The sequence below is a fragment of the Eucalyptus grandis genome, chromosome 8 (assembly GCF_016545825.1).
Source record: "Eucalyptus grandis isolate ANBG69807.140 chromosome 8, ASM1654582v1, whole genome shotgun sequence".
Taxonomy (NCBI): Eukaryota; Viridiplantae; Streptophyta; class Magnoliopsida; order Myrtales; family Myrtaceae; genus Eucalyptus; species Eucalyptus grandis.
Window position 1 is genome coordinate 29,051,936 of NC_052619.1, and position 18,551 is coordinate 29,070,486.

The 18,551-nt window shown below is 41.3% G+C and overlaps 3 protein-coding genes across 5 annotated transcripts; 1 reads left to right on the plus strand and 2 right to left on the minus strand.

Moving 5' to 3' along the window:
- Window positions 1-328: 328 nt before the first annotated feature.
- On the minus strand, window positions 329-5,396 carry LOC104414023. 2 transcript variants are annotated; one of them, XM_010025010.3, is made up of 3 exons: window positions 4,997-5,396; window positions 3,676-4,265; window positions 329-1,667 (listed from the first exon to the last, which is right to left on the minus strand). In XM_010025010.3, the coding sequence occupies exons 1-3, from the start codon at window positions 5,046-5,048 to the stop codon at window positions 813-815; spliced, it is 1,497 nt and encodes a 498-aa protein (XP_010023312.2). In that variant the 5' UTR covers window positions 5,049-5,396; the 3' UTR covers window positions 329-812. The 2 variants fall into 2 exon arrangements, with proteins under 2 accessions (XP_010023312.2, XP_010023313.2); XM_010025011.3 differs by having other exon boundaries at window positions 3,676-4,184; window positions 4,997-5,394.
- A 1,028-nt stretch (window positions 5,397-6,424) lies between these two features.
- On the minus strand, window positions 6,425-9,911 carry LOC104416896. 2 transcript variants are annotated; one of them, XM_018860110.2, is made up of 9 exons: window positions 9,652-9,911; window positions 9,124-9,299; window positions 8,600-8,875; window positions 8,314-8,372; window positions 8,191-8,227; window positions 8,030-8,101; window positions 7,614-7,764; window positions 7,359-7,526; window positions 6,425-7,141 (listed from the first exon to the last, which is right to left on the minus strand). In XM_018860110.2, exons 1-9 carry the CDS (start codon window positions 9,841-9,843, stop codon window positions 6,785-6,787), a joined length of 1,488 nt encoding a protein of 495 aa, XP_018715655.2. In that variant the 5' UTR covers window positions 9,844-9,911; the 3' UTR covers window positions 6,425-6,784. The 2 variants fall into 2 exon arrangements, with proteins under 2 accessions (XP_018715655.2, XP_039156203.1); XM_039300269.1 differs by having other exon boundaries at window positions 9,124-9,283; window positions 9,652-9,753.
- Window positions 9,912-12,558: 2,647 nt separating this feature from the next.
- On the plus strand, window positions 12,559-18,481 carry LOC104414024 (pentatricopeptide repeat-containing protein At5g67570, chloroplastic). The gene is given in 10 exon segments (XM_010025012.3): window positions 12,559-13,277; window positions 13,462-13,653; window positions 13,946-14,027; window positions 14,105-14,296; window positions 14,385-14,498; window positions 15,153-15,246; window positions 15,330-15,487; window positions 16,482-16,916; window positions 17,529-17,733; window positions 17,736-18,481. Coding segments are annotated over 10 exon segments (2,610 nt in total). The 5' UTR covers window positions 12,559-12,681; the 3' UTR covers window positions 18,278-18,481.
- Window positions 18,482-18,551: the final 70 nt, after the last annotated feature.

Below are 18,551 nucleotides of genomic sequence, written 5' to 3' on the forward strand. Positions count from 1 at the left end.
AGTACGATGATAAGCATATCATATCTCAAACCATTGATTGAATGAGAAAATTTCGAAGCACATAGTTGGAAAAATATAACAAAACACGACCAGTTAATATGATCCGATATGGATTTTACCCGCATTTTATATTTCTCTTAGGCACTTAGGGTATCCGGTAACTAGTCCAATATATTCTAATAAACTTGATCTTTATACCTTCTAATGACTTTGTATCGATGTTAATTTGAGTCACCAAACCAACAGAAGATAACATCGTAGTACCGCTCAAAATAACAAAACCAGACGCTTTTCATGAACTGAATCTGTCCAAGCAAAAGCAGAAAAATTGAAACTGAAACCATTTCTTCTTCTTGTTTGCCACGAGTGAGGCTAAGACATCTTGACATACCAAACCACGTCGCATCAATATCACCATTCACACACTAATTTGGTCCGTATAACATGAGTCACAGTACTCCAACTCCTTCTAGGATATCTATGTGAAAAAAAGGGCCAATGGAAGAAGGAAAAACAAGTAAAGCCGACCATTCAGAACTTCACTGAGTTGCTTGCTTAACTACTTGAAAAATACGTGGAAAAACAACATTCATCTATAAAAGATATACTCGGTGAATATGCACATCGCCTGAACGTATAAAAAGAAGAAACTACACCGGCAATGCTGTCCGCTCAGCACGTTACCATCATCAACTCCGAACCAGAAACTGGTCTCGCCTCCAGCCACAAAGATATGTAAGCCAATGAAAGAATGATCAAGAAGATAGATGATATACACAGATCCTTTATTTTTTTCCTCGTGAAAAACACCATTACTTTGTTGACGAACTCGACCCATTAGGAAGCCTCCACTTCCTATGCCAATAGATCGACACCCTCGCCCATAAAGGAAACCCAAAACTGTACTCGAGGGGTCCATCCACAGGACCCCCGACAAGCAAAGGAAGCCATACGTACCTAGAGTCCCTCAACTCAGCTGGATTCCACCTATCTGCCATGAAGATGAAAGCACCGGGTTGACCGGGCATTGGAATGACAAATGTACTTTGAGCTAAAAATGTGGTGAGCTGAAACATTTTTTTCCCGCCTATGCATGGATTCCCAATGGTCTCCCAAGGTCCCATAATTGATTCCGCCGCATGGGCCATTGCCTCGTTTGGAGCCCAACCGGTGCACCCAGACGTGATCATGTAATAAGTCCCTTCGTGCTTAAACAATGCTGGAGCTTCCCGATGCTGTCCCACGAGTATCCTTCTCATGTCATTGACCACATCGAGATAATCCTCGGTGAGGGGTCCGACATGTAGAACGCTATTATTTTCTGAGGAATACATGACATAAGCTATGCCATCATCATCTTTGAATATGGTCATGTCCCTACTATCAAACCCATGGGGCCGTTTGCTATAGAGATAATTGAAGGGGCCAGTAGGGTAGTCACTTGTGGCAATACCCACAGCAGCCTTGGTGTAGTTAGCATTGTCAATGTGCATCCACATCACATACTTCCCAGTCTTCTCATTGTAAATCACCTTTGGCCTTTCGAGGACTTTGGACTTGTGAAGATCGTGGGTCTCGTTTGTTTCTGTAGCTGCCAGAACAATCCCTTCATTCTTCCATGTCCATAAGTCCTTGGATGAGTAACATCCGACTCCTAACACATCGACCTGCATTTAACCCAAAGTCAAGACCTAAGATAAACTTTCTACAATTATCTAGCAGGAGCACACTGAACACCGAACAAAGTAATTACATGGCACGATAGGACATTGGCACTTCGTATAATGGATATGAGCTTGTAAAGCAAAATATCAAGTAACGCATCAAGTAACACGGATGTTCAACCACATGTTTGATATGTACCGCTCATCAACCAAAAAGTGCAATTTGAGGCTGCTGTGAGGTGTGAGAGGAACAAATAGATCCTTATAAAGGTGAAATCATCACTTTCACTGATAGAGAATATAGAGAACCCAACAACTGTGGTCAGGCTATCCTTCAGCATTCCGTTTCCAGCAGAAGCACTTATTCTTTGAAATTCATTATTGCACGTGCACAACAAGCTACCGTAACACAAGAAAACCACACCTCTGGCAAAGTCGTGTTCAAAAAAGAGAGGACAAAGAATTTCAAAAAATGCAGATTTCGAAAAACATTGACTCAATTATACATCACCAGAATTGGGACTCCCGTCTCCTGTTCATGAAGAATATTAAGTCATGGCAGAGTTGATGTGTGACCAAAAATTGTTTAAGAGATGACAAATGCTCAAGAAACTGCAATGTCTGAAATCTACTGGTTTATTTCGACAATAACACGTGAGAATTCACCAACAGACATAATATTACCAAATTCCAACGTCCCACCAACAGTAATGAAATGCCACATACTTTCTCAAAGAAAAATTGGGTGGATGAATTATCAAGGACCAAGGTAGTAATCCAACCATAAGGCTACATTTGTAAGGATCATTTTACTTCAAAAATGCTTTTGATTAGGTCACTTTACTATTCAAATGAGATTATTCAAGTCTCCAATATTTTTCCTGTAAACATTGACTAAAAGTTGACATGTCAAATGCAGCGCTTCATCTTTGTTCCATCTTGCATGCCACCATGCTTTCCATCATTTTTTCAACAAGAAAATAAAAAAGTGGGGGCAAAGAAAGAAAAGAAGAAAGTGAAGGACCCTATGAAAACCATTATAAAGAAAAGAACCTGATTGATATCTTTAAGTGACAATCACCGTAAGGAAAGTAGTGCAAAAGTCAAATGACCATGAGGAAATAGGCATAGTTGTGCCATAAAAAGGATAACCGGCAAGCTGTCCAAAAGGCTGGCATATACAGATTAAACTTATTGCAGTTGACCAGCAACTTCTGTACATATGACACTGATGAAAGTTCTTGACATGTGCAGGGGATTACATCTGTTAAGCGAGCCATCTTCTGCATGTGCATTCAGAGTTTGAAGAAAAACCATAAGAGAAGTTTGCCGTGAATGGTAGAGCAAAGACACCAAGTTGTCTAAGATTGACTTTTTACTTTTTGTTTTTTACTTAATGTAAATTATAGCATGTGCATATTGATTTTTTACTTAATCACAGTATATATAGACTTACCTATAATTTCTTCATAATTTTCTGAAACTAAAATAAAATTTTAAATCTTGGCGGGAGAGCCAAAAAAAAAACTTTTTGCTTATTTTTAAGGTAAACAAACAGGCCCCTAAAGAACTCTATGTCAACAGATGGCTCTGGCTCTTCTATCAGAACATGTTTTGTCAAGAATCATGGGGTAATAGTGGCAATGTGTTCCATTTCCCACAGTGTTCTCATCTCCCCAAAGTTTATATCCTTCAGCATCACTTCTTTTCCAGGGAGTGACAAAAGACACTAACACTTCAAGACAAGCAAACACGCCGTACAACAGAAATAGGATGTGGCTTATCATGAATTAAGAAGAAAAGCCACTCAGAGGATGCATAAAGTTAGCATAAAAAAGACTGACTAAGAGAAAAGCGAAGCACTCTCGTTAAGCTATGAGGAATTACCCACCAATCTTTCTAATTTTCATGAATCAAACACCCAACTCAGTGCCTCAAGGATGATTGGCGAACAATAGTAATAACTTACAAGTACAGAAAATAGCCACGAGTTCAAGATCCTGGAACTTACCCTTGCTGCTCCTTTTTTGTGGGCATGGTATGTAGGCCCGTCCTTATACTCTCCGTACCAGTAATATGTCCCTGATCTCTCATCATACAGGATCCCACCACCATGAGCCTGAATGGGATTTCCCTCAGTATCTAGCCATACTCTACCCGGAAAGTAGTAAAAACTGTCATTTCCTGCACTATTCATTGGATCGATTGCAGTTCTCTTGTCTGGGAAAAAGACATGCCTAATTTGGGATTTCTTATCAAGAAACTCATCAACTATAGGGTGAGTTTTCCTATTTCTACTTTTGTTCTTAGGGGCGTGTGATGAACGCTTCCCTTTAGGCTGAGGAATTTGAAAATTGTCCTCCTCAACCGTCTCAAGTTCAAGATATACAGGACGGTTACTTGTTCGCAAATGGTTCCCTTCGTTTGCGGCATCTTTTTGACGACATACTGAGATCAGATGAAGCAGAACAAGACAGCCCATGAAGCTCCATACTATAGCGAAGGCAGAACATCTGCTTCCTGCATTGGAATGCAAAGTAGTTGGTTTCCGGTATTTGTTCCTCATCCCCATTTTCTCTTCTGTCTTATCTCCAAATAATGCTGCAAATGAAAAGGGTAAAAAGGAAATCTATGGAAATACAGCAAAGTGACAAATCATACATCGAGTCAAAACTGATTCATTAGCATAGTTCCTCCACGAATGAGATTTCTAACAGATGAGACTGAAAAGACAACGGTTCTAAACCTACCTCATACGCTAAACTAACAGAATGGAGGAACGGGATACTCAAATGAACTTTAAACTTGTGTTTTCGGGATTATAAGTGAGATTTAGAATTTAAATTAGTAGTTCACAACGATGTATGAAATTATAACCGATTCATACTGATAATTGGATACGCCAGTACAGAGAAGCTCGAAATGAAAATGTGAATATCAAAGAAGCTCATCATCGATTTTTCCGAAAGACCGAGGTCATTCCGATTCTAAACAAAACTTAACCAGCATAGCCACACAGTCAAATTCAAACAGCATCTCCTGGTCACAAACCAATTCAAAGAACGCCTCAGCCTTGAAACTCTGAATCAGAAACCAATAAAACCCTGGTCAACGGACCAAGAAACAAGCACCAGGTCGTTCAAGAATTCCACAAATTTGCATCATGCGAGGACGAGTGTATCTCACGAATCAAAGTTAAAACACCAATCTCATCCCACAACCAAAAAAAAAAAAGAAAAAGAAGAAAAAAAAAAGACGATGCAGATTCCATCACTGACCACAGTCAAAACGAAAGGGCCCAAGAACGGAAACCCAAGTCGAAAGCTCCATACCCGAAAACACCCGCATCACCTGCGACCCGAAATTCGACATGGGTCGTTTCATGCCCGCTCGCTTTCCACTCCGGTGGTCATGGAACGGCCGAATCACAGCCGGAAACGCTGAATCCGATCGAGTTCTTGAGGACTCTGCAGAGGTTTCGAGAGCTGGCCAAGATGCAACCGATGCAGAACGGGGAGGAGATAGCTTAAGAACGAGACGAAGCGAAGGAAGAGTGAGAGAGAGAGAGGGAGGGAGGGAGGGAGAGGGGGCGGTCGTTGGAGGATGGGACGCGCCACCGAAAGTCTTCGTTGGGTGATTATTACAGTCTGCGTCGGGCTCGGGGCATCATGGAGGAGGAGGAGGAGGAGGAGGAGGTGGTCTTGTTGGAAGGGAGGTGCATCTGCTAAAGAGATGGGAGAGTGTGAAATGTTCTGGCAATAATTACGGATGCTTGTCTGCCCTTCTTTTTTGTCATTTGTCTTATTTTTCATCTTTCCTAATTTGGCATTAGGAGCACCTAGACACACACACACACATTTATATAATTTCTCCGTCCTTAATTTTTAAGAATAATGCTAAGAATTTTAAAGTCAAATTATAAAATTAATATACTGAGTATTATTACGATAACCCACTTATTATATTATTTAACTTTGTTGTAATCAAGTGCTGGTTTTATCATCTCTTTACAGGTTGGATCACTTCATTTTTATATCTTTCATCTCATTTGTGTTGAAGTGCATGATTTCTTTTCTTTTTCCCTCTTTTGATAATGTGGGTAATCGAATCTTGTAAGTCCCCATGAGTACGTTTGTCCATGTGTATTAGGCAAGATTCCATTCACACGTTTTCCGTAATCTATGTTTTAAAGCGTTGATAAATAAAAATAATTGGATCGAGAATTTGCTCAAACAAAATGGGATTTAGATGAACTCTCTTCGACCCATTAAGAGTCTGCTTGACTCAAGATGAACTTGGCTGCTCTCTAGAAAAGATTATAGACCATACGCATACATGATGACCCACCTTTTTTGATTTGTAATAGAATTGGGATGGATCAAGGGCATGATTTTGGTATAGCAACATCATGTAGATATTATAGAAGACAAGACAATAATAAGTGCTGTGAGCTTAGTTCTCACTTTTCTTTAGATGTTCAAAAGAGAGAGAGAAGATCGAGAAGGGGTTTCTTAGAAAAGTAGTCAAAAATCCTCGTCAAACCCATCTAGAAGCCAAAACCTTATAGATAGTGATTACATTTAGCTTATTTAAGTACTTAACCACGTTCCACGTATCCACCATTGCTAATTAAATGCCAACACATCCACATGTAGAAGATTTTATGCTGAGATCATACAACTTATAATAGACAGGAACTAGAGCCAATGGAAAAGAAGTATATTGCATGGTTTGAATTGTATATACATTTCTCTTCTCTCGATAAATGTGATGCATGAGTTATTCTCCATGGTATGTACAGCTTGCATTCACCTCTTGTAAACAAAGAAAATTCCCCAAAAAATGAGTAAAAAAGGGTGGGTTGTGTCATGTTTTGTCCTTGTCCTCTATTTCTATGAATCCTTACTGCTATAGACTTGATCATGGGCTTGACAAGTCATGGGCCACACTCGACGGGCGTGTTTGAGTGGTCTTGGGCTCGGCCATTCAGTTGTGAAGCCGGCCCATCCTAGTCCAACAATTTTGTCCTAATTATTTTTGTTACGAGTGGGTTTGGACAACAAATTAGGCCCGACTTAAGGGGTCGGAACAGTTCAAACCCACTTATCGGTCACCTTTATCTAGGAATTGGGAAAAATAGAACGCCTAGGGAAGGCTCTTCGCCTATCCTGCCATGCCTTGAACACCCATGCCAACACCAAAAGCACCATCACAATTGACAGGGCAAGCATTGATGACCATAACCCATGTATGGAGGCCCTAAGTGGCCTGCACTGGTGCAACACAGCCTCCTCAAACCTGCCCTTCACAAAAGAGCACTCTGATAGGCCCTTGAGATCAGGATATATGTTGATCAGATCCTGGATGGACCTACTGTATGCCCAGGCCATGTAGTAGGCGGACTCCGACAGGAACTTCCCTTCGCTCTTGCATTTCCCCGGCGAGTTTCCCCGGTAGCACGTGAACTGCGCAAGGACCTGGATTGACAGGACAATTAAGTTTTTGTGTGTTATGTCTGCTGCAGAAGTCGAGTTCAATCACGACTTGATTTATCAAACTTTAACAAAGACTAGCACAGATCCTACTGAAAAGCACATGTGCATTGTACTCATAAAGTATGACGAGTAATAGGGTTTATTGAGTCGCTGAATGCTTTTGACATGTTGTCGACAATAAACCAGCTACTGTCCTTACGTTCGGCAAGTTGCTGATTGGTATCTCAGCCTTTGAGCAGTTTCTGGGAATGTAGCTGTAGTCAGGAGGCCCGGAAAAAGGTTCACATAACTTCATGGCTCCAGGCAACTCGTCACCTAGCTCACTTATTCCTAAGGACCGATATAACAGGCTTGTCTTGGCATTCAACTGCATCACAAGAGAAAAGACTAACGGTCAAAATAACATTCGGACATTCGAAGCATCTCCATGCTTTCAAATTGATCTAGTAAGTACCTGGGAGAAGAAGTTGTGAACGGTGGAGCCGATCTCTGTCATGAGTTGGTCCGAGTATGATGAGTCCATACATGGTAGGATTGTAGCAAGACTGTTGTTTTTGGGATTCTGTATATAATCTTTAAACGCTGAGCAAGTATCCTCTGCAAAACTTCAGTCAAATGAAAAAAGAAAATTTCCTGAGCATTCGTGTGTTTGTTCAATACTTCCTTGCATGGAAACGCCATGGAATTACCACAAAAGTAAGAGAGTTAAGGATTGACTTCATGAAGAAAAAGGCAAAAGGCTAACTCCTCCTTGTAAATAATGACAAGATTAGGAAAGCTGAGACAAAATGGAACTTACTAATAACCAAAAGAAGTTAAGATCTTAAGCTCAAGGGACCATTAGCAAAAGCGAAACATCTGTTTACTCACGTAAGGAGAAAGAAATCAAAGCCGGTGATAACCCAGCAAAGAGTTGTTAAGATCCAGCAAAAGAGAATTATCCTGAAAATGAAAGTGAAAAGTCAAATGAGAGACGATTGATTACAAGTAAACAACCATATGTAGCTAATGAAATTTGTACATGAACTTACATGACGAGTCCTGGATGCCAGTGTAGCAGAAGAAGAACTGTGCCAAAAGGAAGCACCAACTTCATTAGCCCAACAAGAAAGCCAAAATCATGAGGAAGAATAGAATCAAGAAAGAAAGCATACCGATCGCCCCAGTTAGCAGAACCAAGTTGACTGCTACGATCATGATGTGTGCAATGTACCTATAAGCACATTGAAATAAAAACAGATGGCATTCAATCAAAAAATTGCAAAGCAGGCATATGAAAGTTCATTCTTTCCACATTAACGTCCCCTATAAATATTTTAGTGGTTCTCATTTTCGAATAACCTATACCGACTCCCACTAAATATGATTCTGTTACTCTGTTAGAAGACGTTGGACTTGAGATGAGTAGCATATGGTAGAGGAGAGATGACAGACGCTTACGAAGTTTGAATTGCCAGATTGATTGAATGGCCGTTCGTCTGGACAAAGCGTTGGATGACCCTCGATTCCTTTCCAAGTTGATGAGTGGTCAAATTCAACCGGAAAGACACGGCGGGTTCATAGGGAAGCAATATGTATTCCATTTCTGTCATTGTTGCAATGATTTTTCGAATTGTTCGGCGAGCATCTTCGCCTGCTTTGAGAACGGTTTCTTTCAGCCTCCTCATTCTGTGGTGGGACCTCTGATTTGCCGCAAGGATGCAACCACTGGCCACTCTTCAAGAGAATACGCACATAACATCAGATGAATCGAGTCCTGGCTATAATTTGCTTGTCTGAGTACACTTTACGATGGATTTACTCAACTTTAGTTTATTAGATCAGAATACAGCTTGAAGCTAGACTTGCCTAATCCATTTAATCGAGTGGTTGGTACCAGATGGAATCAAATGGAGTTCTGTCTTGATCAAATCGTGGCAAGACTAAAACGTGAGAAAAAAATGCTGAACAGAGAGGGCATTTACATGGCAAGAAGGATGAGCAAGAGCACGAGCGAGATTACTATGACTCTCTGGAGATTTGATGGGTCTGTTGAACTTGTGCTCGCGCTCTTCAAATGCATGAAGATTCCAAAGCCCAGTCCACTCAACATCCATGCCCCGGCAATCACGTATCCGTGAACTCCTGTAAATGCCGCAGACTGAAAGATGAGCAAAACACAGTCAATCCCCATTTTTTCAATTTCATCTTACAATTTTTTATTTCATTTCATATGAGATGATATAAGGCAAACTAAATGTTCACAGCGTTAACAAAGGCAATGCAGTAAACCTAATCAGTTTCCAATCTTCAATTTTCTTTTTATGCTGTGCTCTACAGAGTAGAGAATGGTCACAAGATTTACTTGACATGAAATTTCAAAACCTTGAAACCGATGCATCTGCATGTTTGTTCCAATCATACATGCGCAATTTAGTTAAGCCACAGCCTCCCGACACCGAGAGTAGCACAAACAAATAGATTTCGAATAGCCTGATCATGCTGAAACTTACGGCCCAATAGTGCTTGTTCCGAAGATCGTAACCTCCATGGTAACACTTGAAGCGGCGAGAAGGATCAGGCCGCCCGCAGCCACTTCTTTCTCCAGTTTTGGGGGATTCAGCTGCTAGTGACTGCGCCGGAAACACGGATGCTGAGACCAAGAAGAGGACGAAAGGCACAAGAACCCCATTGCCTTTTGACATGGACTTATTGCATATATAACAGGCCAGCCCTCTGATACGTATTTTCTCTCCACCGGTCAAAAAGAGCCTGTGCTATATGAATGAGATTGAGCACTAGTCATGATCTTTCAGCTTTAACGAGAGAGACAGGGAGGGAGATGATGGGTTTGACTTCCTCACCAAGGTAAGAATAGCTTGTGGCCATGGCTCTGAAGGAATATTCATTTTTGTTCAGACGAAGCAAGAAACGCGTGAAAGAGAGAGAGAGAGAGACTCCATGGGAGAGTAACGAATCCTGAGGCTATACTTACGGCTCATGCGAACGGGAAGGGATCGGTTGACCACCCTTTTGCTTTTGCTCGAATTAGACTTGATTGATGCATGCCTTTCTTTCTTCTACACGTAACCCTGTCTTTTTGCCTTTTCTTTCTCTCCTTCTTTGGTTTCTCTTCTGCTTTCTTTTTCCTTAATCCCTCCCCTTCTCAAACCTTACACGTCCATGGCCTCCGCGGGAGCGTGACGCGTGCAAAAGATGCACCAAAGATCATCGAACCATGGTATCGATTCTACACGGATGTCCCTCTCCATATATGTCTTCTCAAGAAAAGCATTTTTTTCACAGTGGACCAGAATCTATGGAGATTAATAAGATGCACGGAGATTTATGTGAGCTTAATGCGTTACACTTTCATATATGGTATTATATAAACTGGCCCGTTTCCTCTCATTTTTCAAAGTTGCTGCTCCACCCCAGGACGGAGATGATCCCCCTCATCATGTAGTGCCCAGAAATCTATGTCGTCTCTGCTTCGCAAAATGAAGAACCCCCACGGCTGTGAGGTCTTTGTCTTCATTTACCAATGAGTTGGAGATGTGTTTGAGAATAGACTTCTTTGAACACATCGATGGAGTTGGCCAAGACAACGTTTTCCAAAATGCTAGAAGAAATGGTGGAAGAGGAGAGTCACTGATTTTTCGATTTTTTCCATCATAGACTTGTGACTTACAGATATTACCAACATAAATGATATTATAGGAATCCACTTTAATACTAGCCAACTTTTCTTGGAAGGCAATATGTCCAGGTTGTCTGCAAAAATCTTCAAAATGGTTATCATATGGCATGAATGGTTTTTGGATAAATTGACTCCAGAGAAGTGTGTCCAATATGAATAAGAGGACAACAATCACATTGTATTATCCAAAGGGACATGGTGGCGAAGACACAAATTTATTAGTCATTCTCTTCGGTGTAGTTCGCATGTAATTATTAGCATGACATCACTATATGTGATTTTTTTTTTTCATATTAGTGGAAAATGTGCTTGTGTGTCAATTTAGTTCTATTGAACGAGTGTTTTCACAAAATTCTCAATCATTTTTTTTTATATTATATTTAATATTTGAGCTGAAAACTCGGTTGTTTAGGGGCTAAGTTTTCTATGGACTCAAGATTCACATGATTAATGACTAGGAATATTAGGTAATTGTTATTAATAATGAGCAAGATTAATTGACCGAATTGGGAACTGCCTAAATCGAACTGGACTAGTTGGTTCATAAAGGTATTAGTCTAGTTGTCAGGTCTAGGGGAATTGGATTGCCCGGACCGGACCATTCCCATTATTATTATTTTTATATCTTAAGACTCAAATGTAAATCTGATCAATCACCACTCTGAATCCTCCACGCCTCCTCAGGCTCCTCGCGCGCAAGCCTCCTCATTCTGATGAGTCCTCTCCTCTCTACCTCGGCTCTCTTTCGCGTCGCGATTCAGCAGCTGAGCAGCTCCTCACATGCACGCCTCCCCTCCTCGAATCCTCCAATGGCCAAATCAATCTGCTCTTCGCAGCCTCTTCTTGTCGGCCCTCTTTGCCCCCATCTTACCCCCCGCAAGCTCTCCTGTCCTGTCTTCTTGGGTCCTTTTCCCTCTCCGTTCCTCTACGAAGCTTAACGGGTGGTTCTTGCCTGCATTTCTTGGTTTTTTCGAGGAGATGAAGGTCATGGGTGTTGCATTTTCGTCTGCAGTAGCGATTTATGTTAGCTTTTGCATGCACAGACCCATCCATCCGCATAGACCTATCTTTCTCCATGAGGCTTGAGGCACAACGAACAAAATGGACGAGCAAGGTGGTGGACATTTGCCATTGAACAGACGTTTTTTTTTCCTGAAAGATGTCTAACATTGCCCCCAGGCAATTGTTTGGTACCGGTTCCACCTGATTGCCTTGGGACCGGATTGGACCAATTAGTTGGGTTCAGTATGGTTCCAAGCACCTTTGGTCCAATACCCAATTTTGGAAAGTAGAAACTGATCATTTTGATTTGGTTCCTGATTTTTGAATAGGATTGGATTGACTTGGGAGCTGATTATTGCTATTTTTACTTCCAAGAGCTTTTTAGGTATTTTCTTTTACTTATTTATTATGATTGAGACGGTTATAAAAAGAAAATAATATTCATAAAATTTTTTGTTAACGAGTGTTTCGAACGTACTTATTAAATATCCAAATAATGAAAATTTATCATTCCCACAATGTCTTGAAAATGAAAACATTTCCTCTTTAGGTACGATCAGTAAATGTCCTGAGATTTTCGTTGCCAAAATCCCAATTACAAAAGTTAGACAAAGTTCCAAATATTCAGATTTTATGGCATAAAATGGGTGATGTTCTTAGTCTAATTCCCACATGACAAGACTCCTCGTACTTAAGGTAGTAGGCCTCCTTCACTTCTTTCCTCACTCTATCTCGTAGCCTTTGATTTGGTCGATAAAAATGTGAACTTTCTCTTCTGCGCAAATACACCGTAGCCATTGCCACCTCCATTCTTTGCGGCCGCGAGTGCCCTTTTCCCGCCATGGAAGCTTCACCAGGTTTCTCTCAACCTCCACCGTCGCCCAAGTTCCAACCCGACACCGAGAAAATCAAGCGCAGGCTCCTAAACCATGGAGTTTTCCCCACACCCAGAATCGTCCACAACATCCGCAAGAAAGCCATCCAGAAGCACAACCGCAGGCAAGTCCGCCTCGCCAACTCGGCCCCGAGCCCGCCCCTTTCCGAGACCCAGAAACGAGCGCTGACCGAGGAGGCCGAGGAGGAGGATTTCCGGAGTTTGAGGCGAGAGTACAGAGAATTCAACAAGGCCGTGAGGGCGAGGAGCGAGGAGGGCGGTGGAGGGTTGATGGTGGGTGTGCCTTGGGAGAGGATAGAGAGGGTCAGGTTGAGGGAGATTGCCGGCGGGAGTGAAGGGTCCGGCGGGAATAAGCTCAAGAAGGAGAGTTTGAGGGAGCTGGGTGAAATGTTTGAGGAGAGGAGTAGGGAGGAGTTGCGGTGGGTTTTGGACGATGACATGGAGTTGGAGGGGATTGGGTTGGAGAGTGAAAGGTTCCAGTGGGACCCAATGAAGAGGAGGACGAGGACTGAGGATGAGACTATTGCTTTTCTTGTCAAAAGGTTTTTGAGTTTGTTTTCGCAATTCGTATGTCTGAATCTTTTCTTCATGTTAATTTGAATTGTTAGTCTAAGGAAGGATAGTTCTGTTGTGAGGGAGATGTGCGTAACTTCTCGATCGTTTATCATTCCACTTCTCGCTCTTGGATTGGATTTTGAGGTTCCTGAGTTTGTTTGTGGGGCTCAGGTTAGGTGCCAAGGAGATCGAATGGAAGGATTGGAAGTTCTCGAGGATGATGAAGCTATCGGGATTGCAGTTCATGGAAAAGCAGTTGCTCAAGATTTTGCGTGGGCTAGGAAATGGTGGGCATTGGAAACAGGCAATAGGGGTTGTTGAATGGGTGTATCATGATAAAGAACGAAGACGTTGGAGGAGCAGGTCATATCTTCTCATTTGTCATTATGATTTGATTATTTCAGTGGGAGGACAATAAATTTACATGGCAGAATAATCTTTGTTTGATTAAAATTTCTGCTGTTTTGCTTAATCATCCACCTTAGATTGTTTAATGCCTAAATGTTTTAAACCCGAAAGAGGCATCGCTGTAAATTGATGGATTTAAATCCTTCATCTCAGACTTTGTTTTCTTGAGTTATTTTTATGAAAAAGTTGCTAATATCTGAATAAGCAATCGAGTTTTATACTTATCAACAGTGACTGACATTTGCAGATTTGTCTACACAAAACTGCTGGCAGTTCTTGGAAATGCAAGGAGGCCCCAGGAAGCTCTCCATTTCTTCAATCTGATGCGTGTAATCTTCATCTGCTTTTCTTCTCTAGCATTTGCAATATAAAAACTTGCCATGGGACTAATTTTTTAGCGGTGCAGGAAGATATTCATCTATATCCAGATATGGCTGCATACCACAGCATTGCTGTAACCCTTGGCCAAAGTGGTCTTGTGAGAGAATTGCTGAACATTGTTGAGTTAATGAGACAGAAGCCTTCGAAGATAATAAAAAATGGGCGCCGGAAGAACTGGGATCCAGTCCTTGAACCTGATTTAGTTGTGTATAATGCTGTAAGTAACTATACCTTTTTCACTCGTTCGACGTATGCAAATTTGCAGTTGATATTATGTTTGATTGGCGGGTGCCAAATTTATCCAGGTGCTGAATGCCTGTGTTCCGTCTCACCAGTGGAAGGGTGTTTCCTGGGTGTTTGAGCAGTTAAGAAAGAGTGGATTGAAGCCCAATGGAGCAACATATGGACTGGCAATGGAGGTAATATGTTTTAAAATTGATTGCATTATATATAGATTGAGGAGCACATATCTCTTGCTGTTGTGGTAAGGAGCTTTGGGCTGGGGAGTTTGGGTGTCTGTCAAAATAGAAACATGAAGGGGGGACATATTTGACTCATGCCTAGGTGGATTGGCTGTCTTCCACCCATGTTGTTAAATTTTGTAACTTAGGACCATCGGACCAGTTGGTGGTCCGATGACTAATGGTCACATAGGAGGCAAGAGTGAGCTAGTACCTCCTTGGTTTGGAGTGAAATATTGTCTGAGGAAGAAAGGCATTTATTATCACCGTTCCAACCAACCAAAGAACCATTTGAACTTCATCAGGCTGACAACTCCTTAACCTCTCCCAACCATGAACAAGACGGAGAGGAACTTGAAAGCACTCAAACCAGTGAAACCTAAAGTATAAAAGAACAGGAAAGTGTAACCAACATAATGTCGCAGTTAGTATGTTGGAGTCTCTTACTATTTATTCTTGTATTTTGTTACTGGAGGCAATTGATTTTTATTTTGGCGGATTCTCTTAGCTAATGGCAGTTCCAGGGGGAATTGCTGTTCTTGGCAAACTTTTCATTTTGTTCTCCTCAAATTATGTGTGGATTCAAGTCTTACAGGAGGTGCTTCTTGAAAGGTAATGCTTCAATGTGGAAAGTATGACCTTGTCCATGATTTGTTCCGGAAAATGAAGAGAAGCGGGGAAGCCCTTAGTGCTATTACTTACAAAGGTGACACTCTTTGTTCCTCATTTAGAGACTTGTTCATTCAAGAATCCGGATAAACTCATAGAATAAGTGTTTGCTACTTACAGTCCTTGTCAGAACCTTTTGGGAGGAGGGTAAAATTGATGAAGCTGTAAAAGCTGTCAGAGAGATGGAATGGAGGGGAGTGGTCGGAAAGGCTGGTGTATATTACGAATTGGCGTGCTGCCTCTGTAACAGTGGAAGATGGAAAGAAGCTATATTGGAGGTGATTTTTTTTGCCTTTTGATGCCTAAAAGATAGATTTAGGCTCAATAGTATAAATCTCTATAATCTAACCTCCGCCAGAAGATTGGCAAGAGGCTATATCAGCAGCTGGAACTTTTCGAATGTACATTTTTTCAAAAGGATAGGGCAGAAAGATGAGGGCATTCTCAGGGCTGATTCTGTCTGGTTTGTAGTGTTAAGAGTAGAATCAGTTGATTGAGAATTTGAACTGTTTTTAAGGAAAATATGTAGCTATTTTTGTGTTGACATTGCTTAAGAAGCTAGGGGAACTTGTCTTCTATCCAAGTAAAAGCTGTTTTTATTATTTTCTACAAGCTTGTGGACTGTAGTTATCTTTGTGTTTCTGCTTTATCTTCTAGTTCGAGTGAAGGGAGGTGTCTCACGGTCAATTCTCTCTGGAGAACATGATTGTTGACCCATAACTGCCCAAATTCTTTCAGTTGGTTGGTTATGATGAGAGACCTTCTTCTTCTAGGTACAAAATTGAAGGAGGCAGTCCGTGCCAAATTGTAAAATTTATGGTTTCTTATTTCCCTTAATATGTAGAAGTAGATGATTGTACTTAGTTTTGAAGAAGAAATCTTCCGTTATTTGATAGTCTTTCCCATCCATCACGAATTCTTCTATTGCCTGAAGGACTTGCTACTTCTTGCCTTCTCACTTCCTTTTCCTGAAAATCCCAACCCTTGACATGGAGGAAGCAACATGCTGCCATGCCTGGAAGACTGGAGGCCATTGGCCCCTGATGACCCTGATCCTTCAGCTTTCAAACTTTCTGTTATTGCTAAGTTGGCGCTTAGGTCTAACTGCATGCTTGCTCATGATTGGTTGATACTCTCATCAAGCAGTATGTCAAGTTTGTTTTTCTTTCGAATTGATCGTCTGAGTAACTATTGAGTAGACATTGAGATGACAGCGATGAATGGAGATTCTGTTTACTGCTACAGTTTTTCTGAGTGAAGCCAACTGTGCAGGTTGAGAAGCTGAGGAAGCTTCCAGATGCTAAACCGATAGAAATAGCCTTCACTGGGATGATAACATCTGCAATGGAAGGTGGACATATTAGTGATTGCCCGTCCATTTTTAATCAGATGAGAGGCCTTTGTGCTCCTAATATAGGGACCATAAACATCATGCTAAAGGTTTTTGGCAAACATGATATGTTTTCTAATGCTAAAGAATTGTTTGAGGAAGTTAAGGGAACCAGATATATTTCCACTAAGTGCCAGGATGGTGGCAACACATTGGTTCCAGACGAGTACACATTTGGCTCAATGCTTGAGGCATCCACTAGTGCTCTTCAGTGGGAATATTTTGAATATGTTTACAAGGAAATGTCACTCTCAGGGTATCACCTAGACCAAAACAAGCACGCTTCACTGCTTGTGGCAGCATCTAGAGCTGGCAAGGTATCCTTCTCAATCCCTTTCTTTTTTGGTAAATCAACTGATACAAAAAGTATTACCCACTGCACGAAGTTGAAGCTGTTAATTCATTCTAGAAAGATGTCGATGCATAAGAGTTATCCTATTAAGTTTGTAAATTCAAAATTTGGAATGGTATTTAGAGTCTTTCCTGGCTTTTGACTTTGCAATTTCATGGAGAAGGATACGAGGTTTGCTGAATGTTTTTCTGAGGTGCAAGGTGGACTGGATCCGTTTTGTTGATTTCTTAAGTTGACTACACCATGCCCAATTCTTATCTCCACGTATTTGCAATACGCAAGGAACTGGGAAATTTTGGGCGATAATTTCTAAGAAGAGTTGCTAATGCACAAGAGGATGCTTAAATTTGTAGATTTTTGTTTGTGTTGTTGTTACTAAGACTTAGACACCCCTTTTCTGGATTCCTTCTATGACACTCAGATTTCTTTCCTCTACTCTGCAGAAACTACGTTATCAATAACTGAATAGGTTCACATTTTTGTCCTCTGACTATACAGGAGTTCTTTTATTTCCAACTCCTAATCACTCTTCTTGAACACTGTCAGTGGAAAATAATTTATGCTGTTATTACTATAGGGCCATCTACTTGAGCATGCATTTGATGCAATTCTAGAAAGTGGTGAAGTGCCTCCCCCATTATTCTTTGTTGAGATGGTTTTCCAAGCTGCAATTCAACATCAGTATGAAAGAGCGGTCACCATCATTGCTGCTATGACTCATGCATCCTTTCAGCTTAGTGAAAGGCAATGGATGGACCATTTTGTGGAAAATGCAGACAGGATCGGAAAAATTGTTTGCAGGACCTTCTGAGTGCTCTCCAAGAAAGCAATGTAACAACAGAAGGCACTTTCACCAACTTGTTGAGATCACTGCGTTCTCTCTGTGAATCTGCATCTGCCGTATCAAGAGATATCTCAGATTTGGGCGTTTCTCTGCCAGGACCAAGAACTGAATATCTTTCAGGGGGTCATGAGGAACTGGAAACTGAACAGACAAATTGGCTAAAGGTTTCTGCAAATCTTGCCTCTTCTATGCTTAACTCTTCTAGCCAAACCAGCTGCGACATGGTAGGAGATGAGACTCAGGGAGAGATTATGCATAGGTCTCGGAGTACCTCATGTTGTGAAGAGGGAAGAAATGACCTTGACAGCAATGCGTTAGCAAATGACATGGCGAACGGTGAATCCGCTAGCTTGGACAGTGTTCTCTCGAGCTTCAATTTGGATGGGAGCTTAAAAGAATTTGACGAAAATGAACCTGACTTGCCACCCGATGGAACTGAGGATTCTGAACCAATCTTTTGCCAACAGCGCATGAGATTCTGAAAACGTGGAAACTAAGCAGACAAAAAGATGGTATATACTTCCCTTTTCAACTTGGCAAAAAACAGGCGCATGCTGCTTCAAACCCTGGTGATTGCCAAAGCACAGACATGTGATGTTCGTTTACCGTAGTGGCAGAAGCATGTGAAGTCCCTTGTAAATCATATGGTATTACTATAAGGTATACAAGTCATTGTTTCACATGAATAGTTTATTCTCATCTATGCTTGATCCTCTTCCGAGTTGTTCTGGTATATTTCTTCAGCCTCTTGACTTA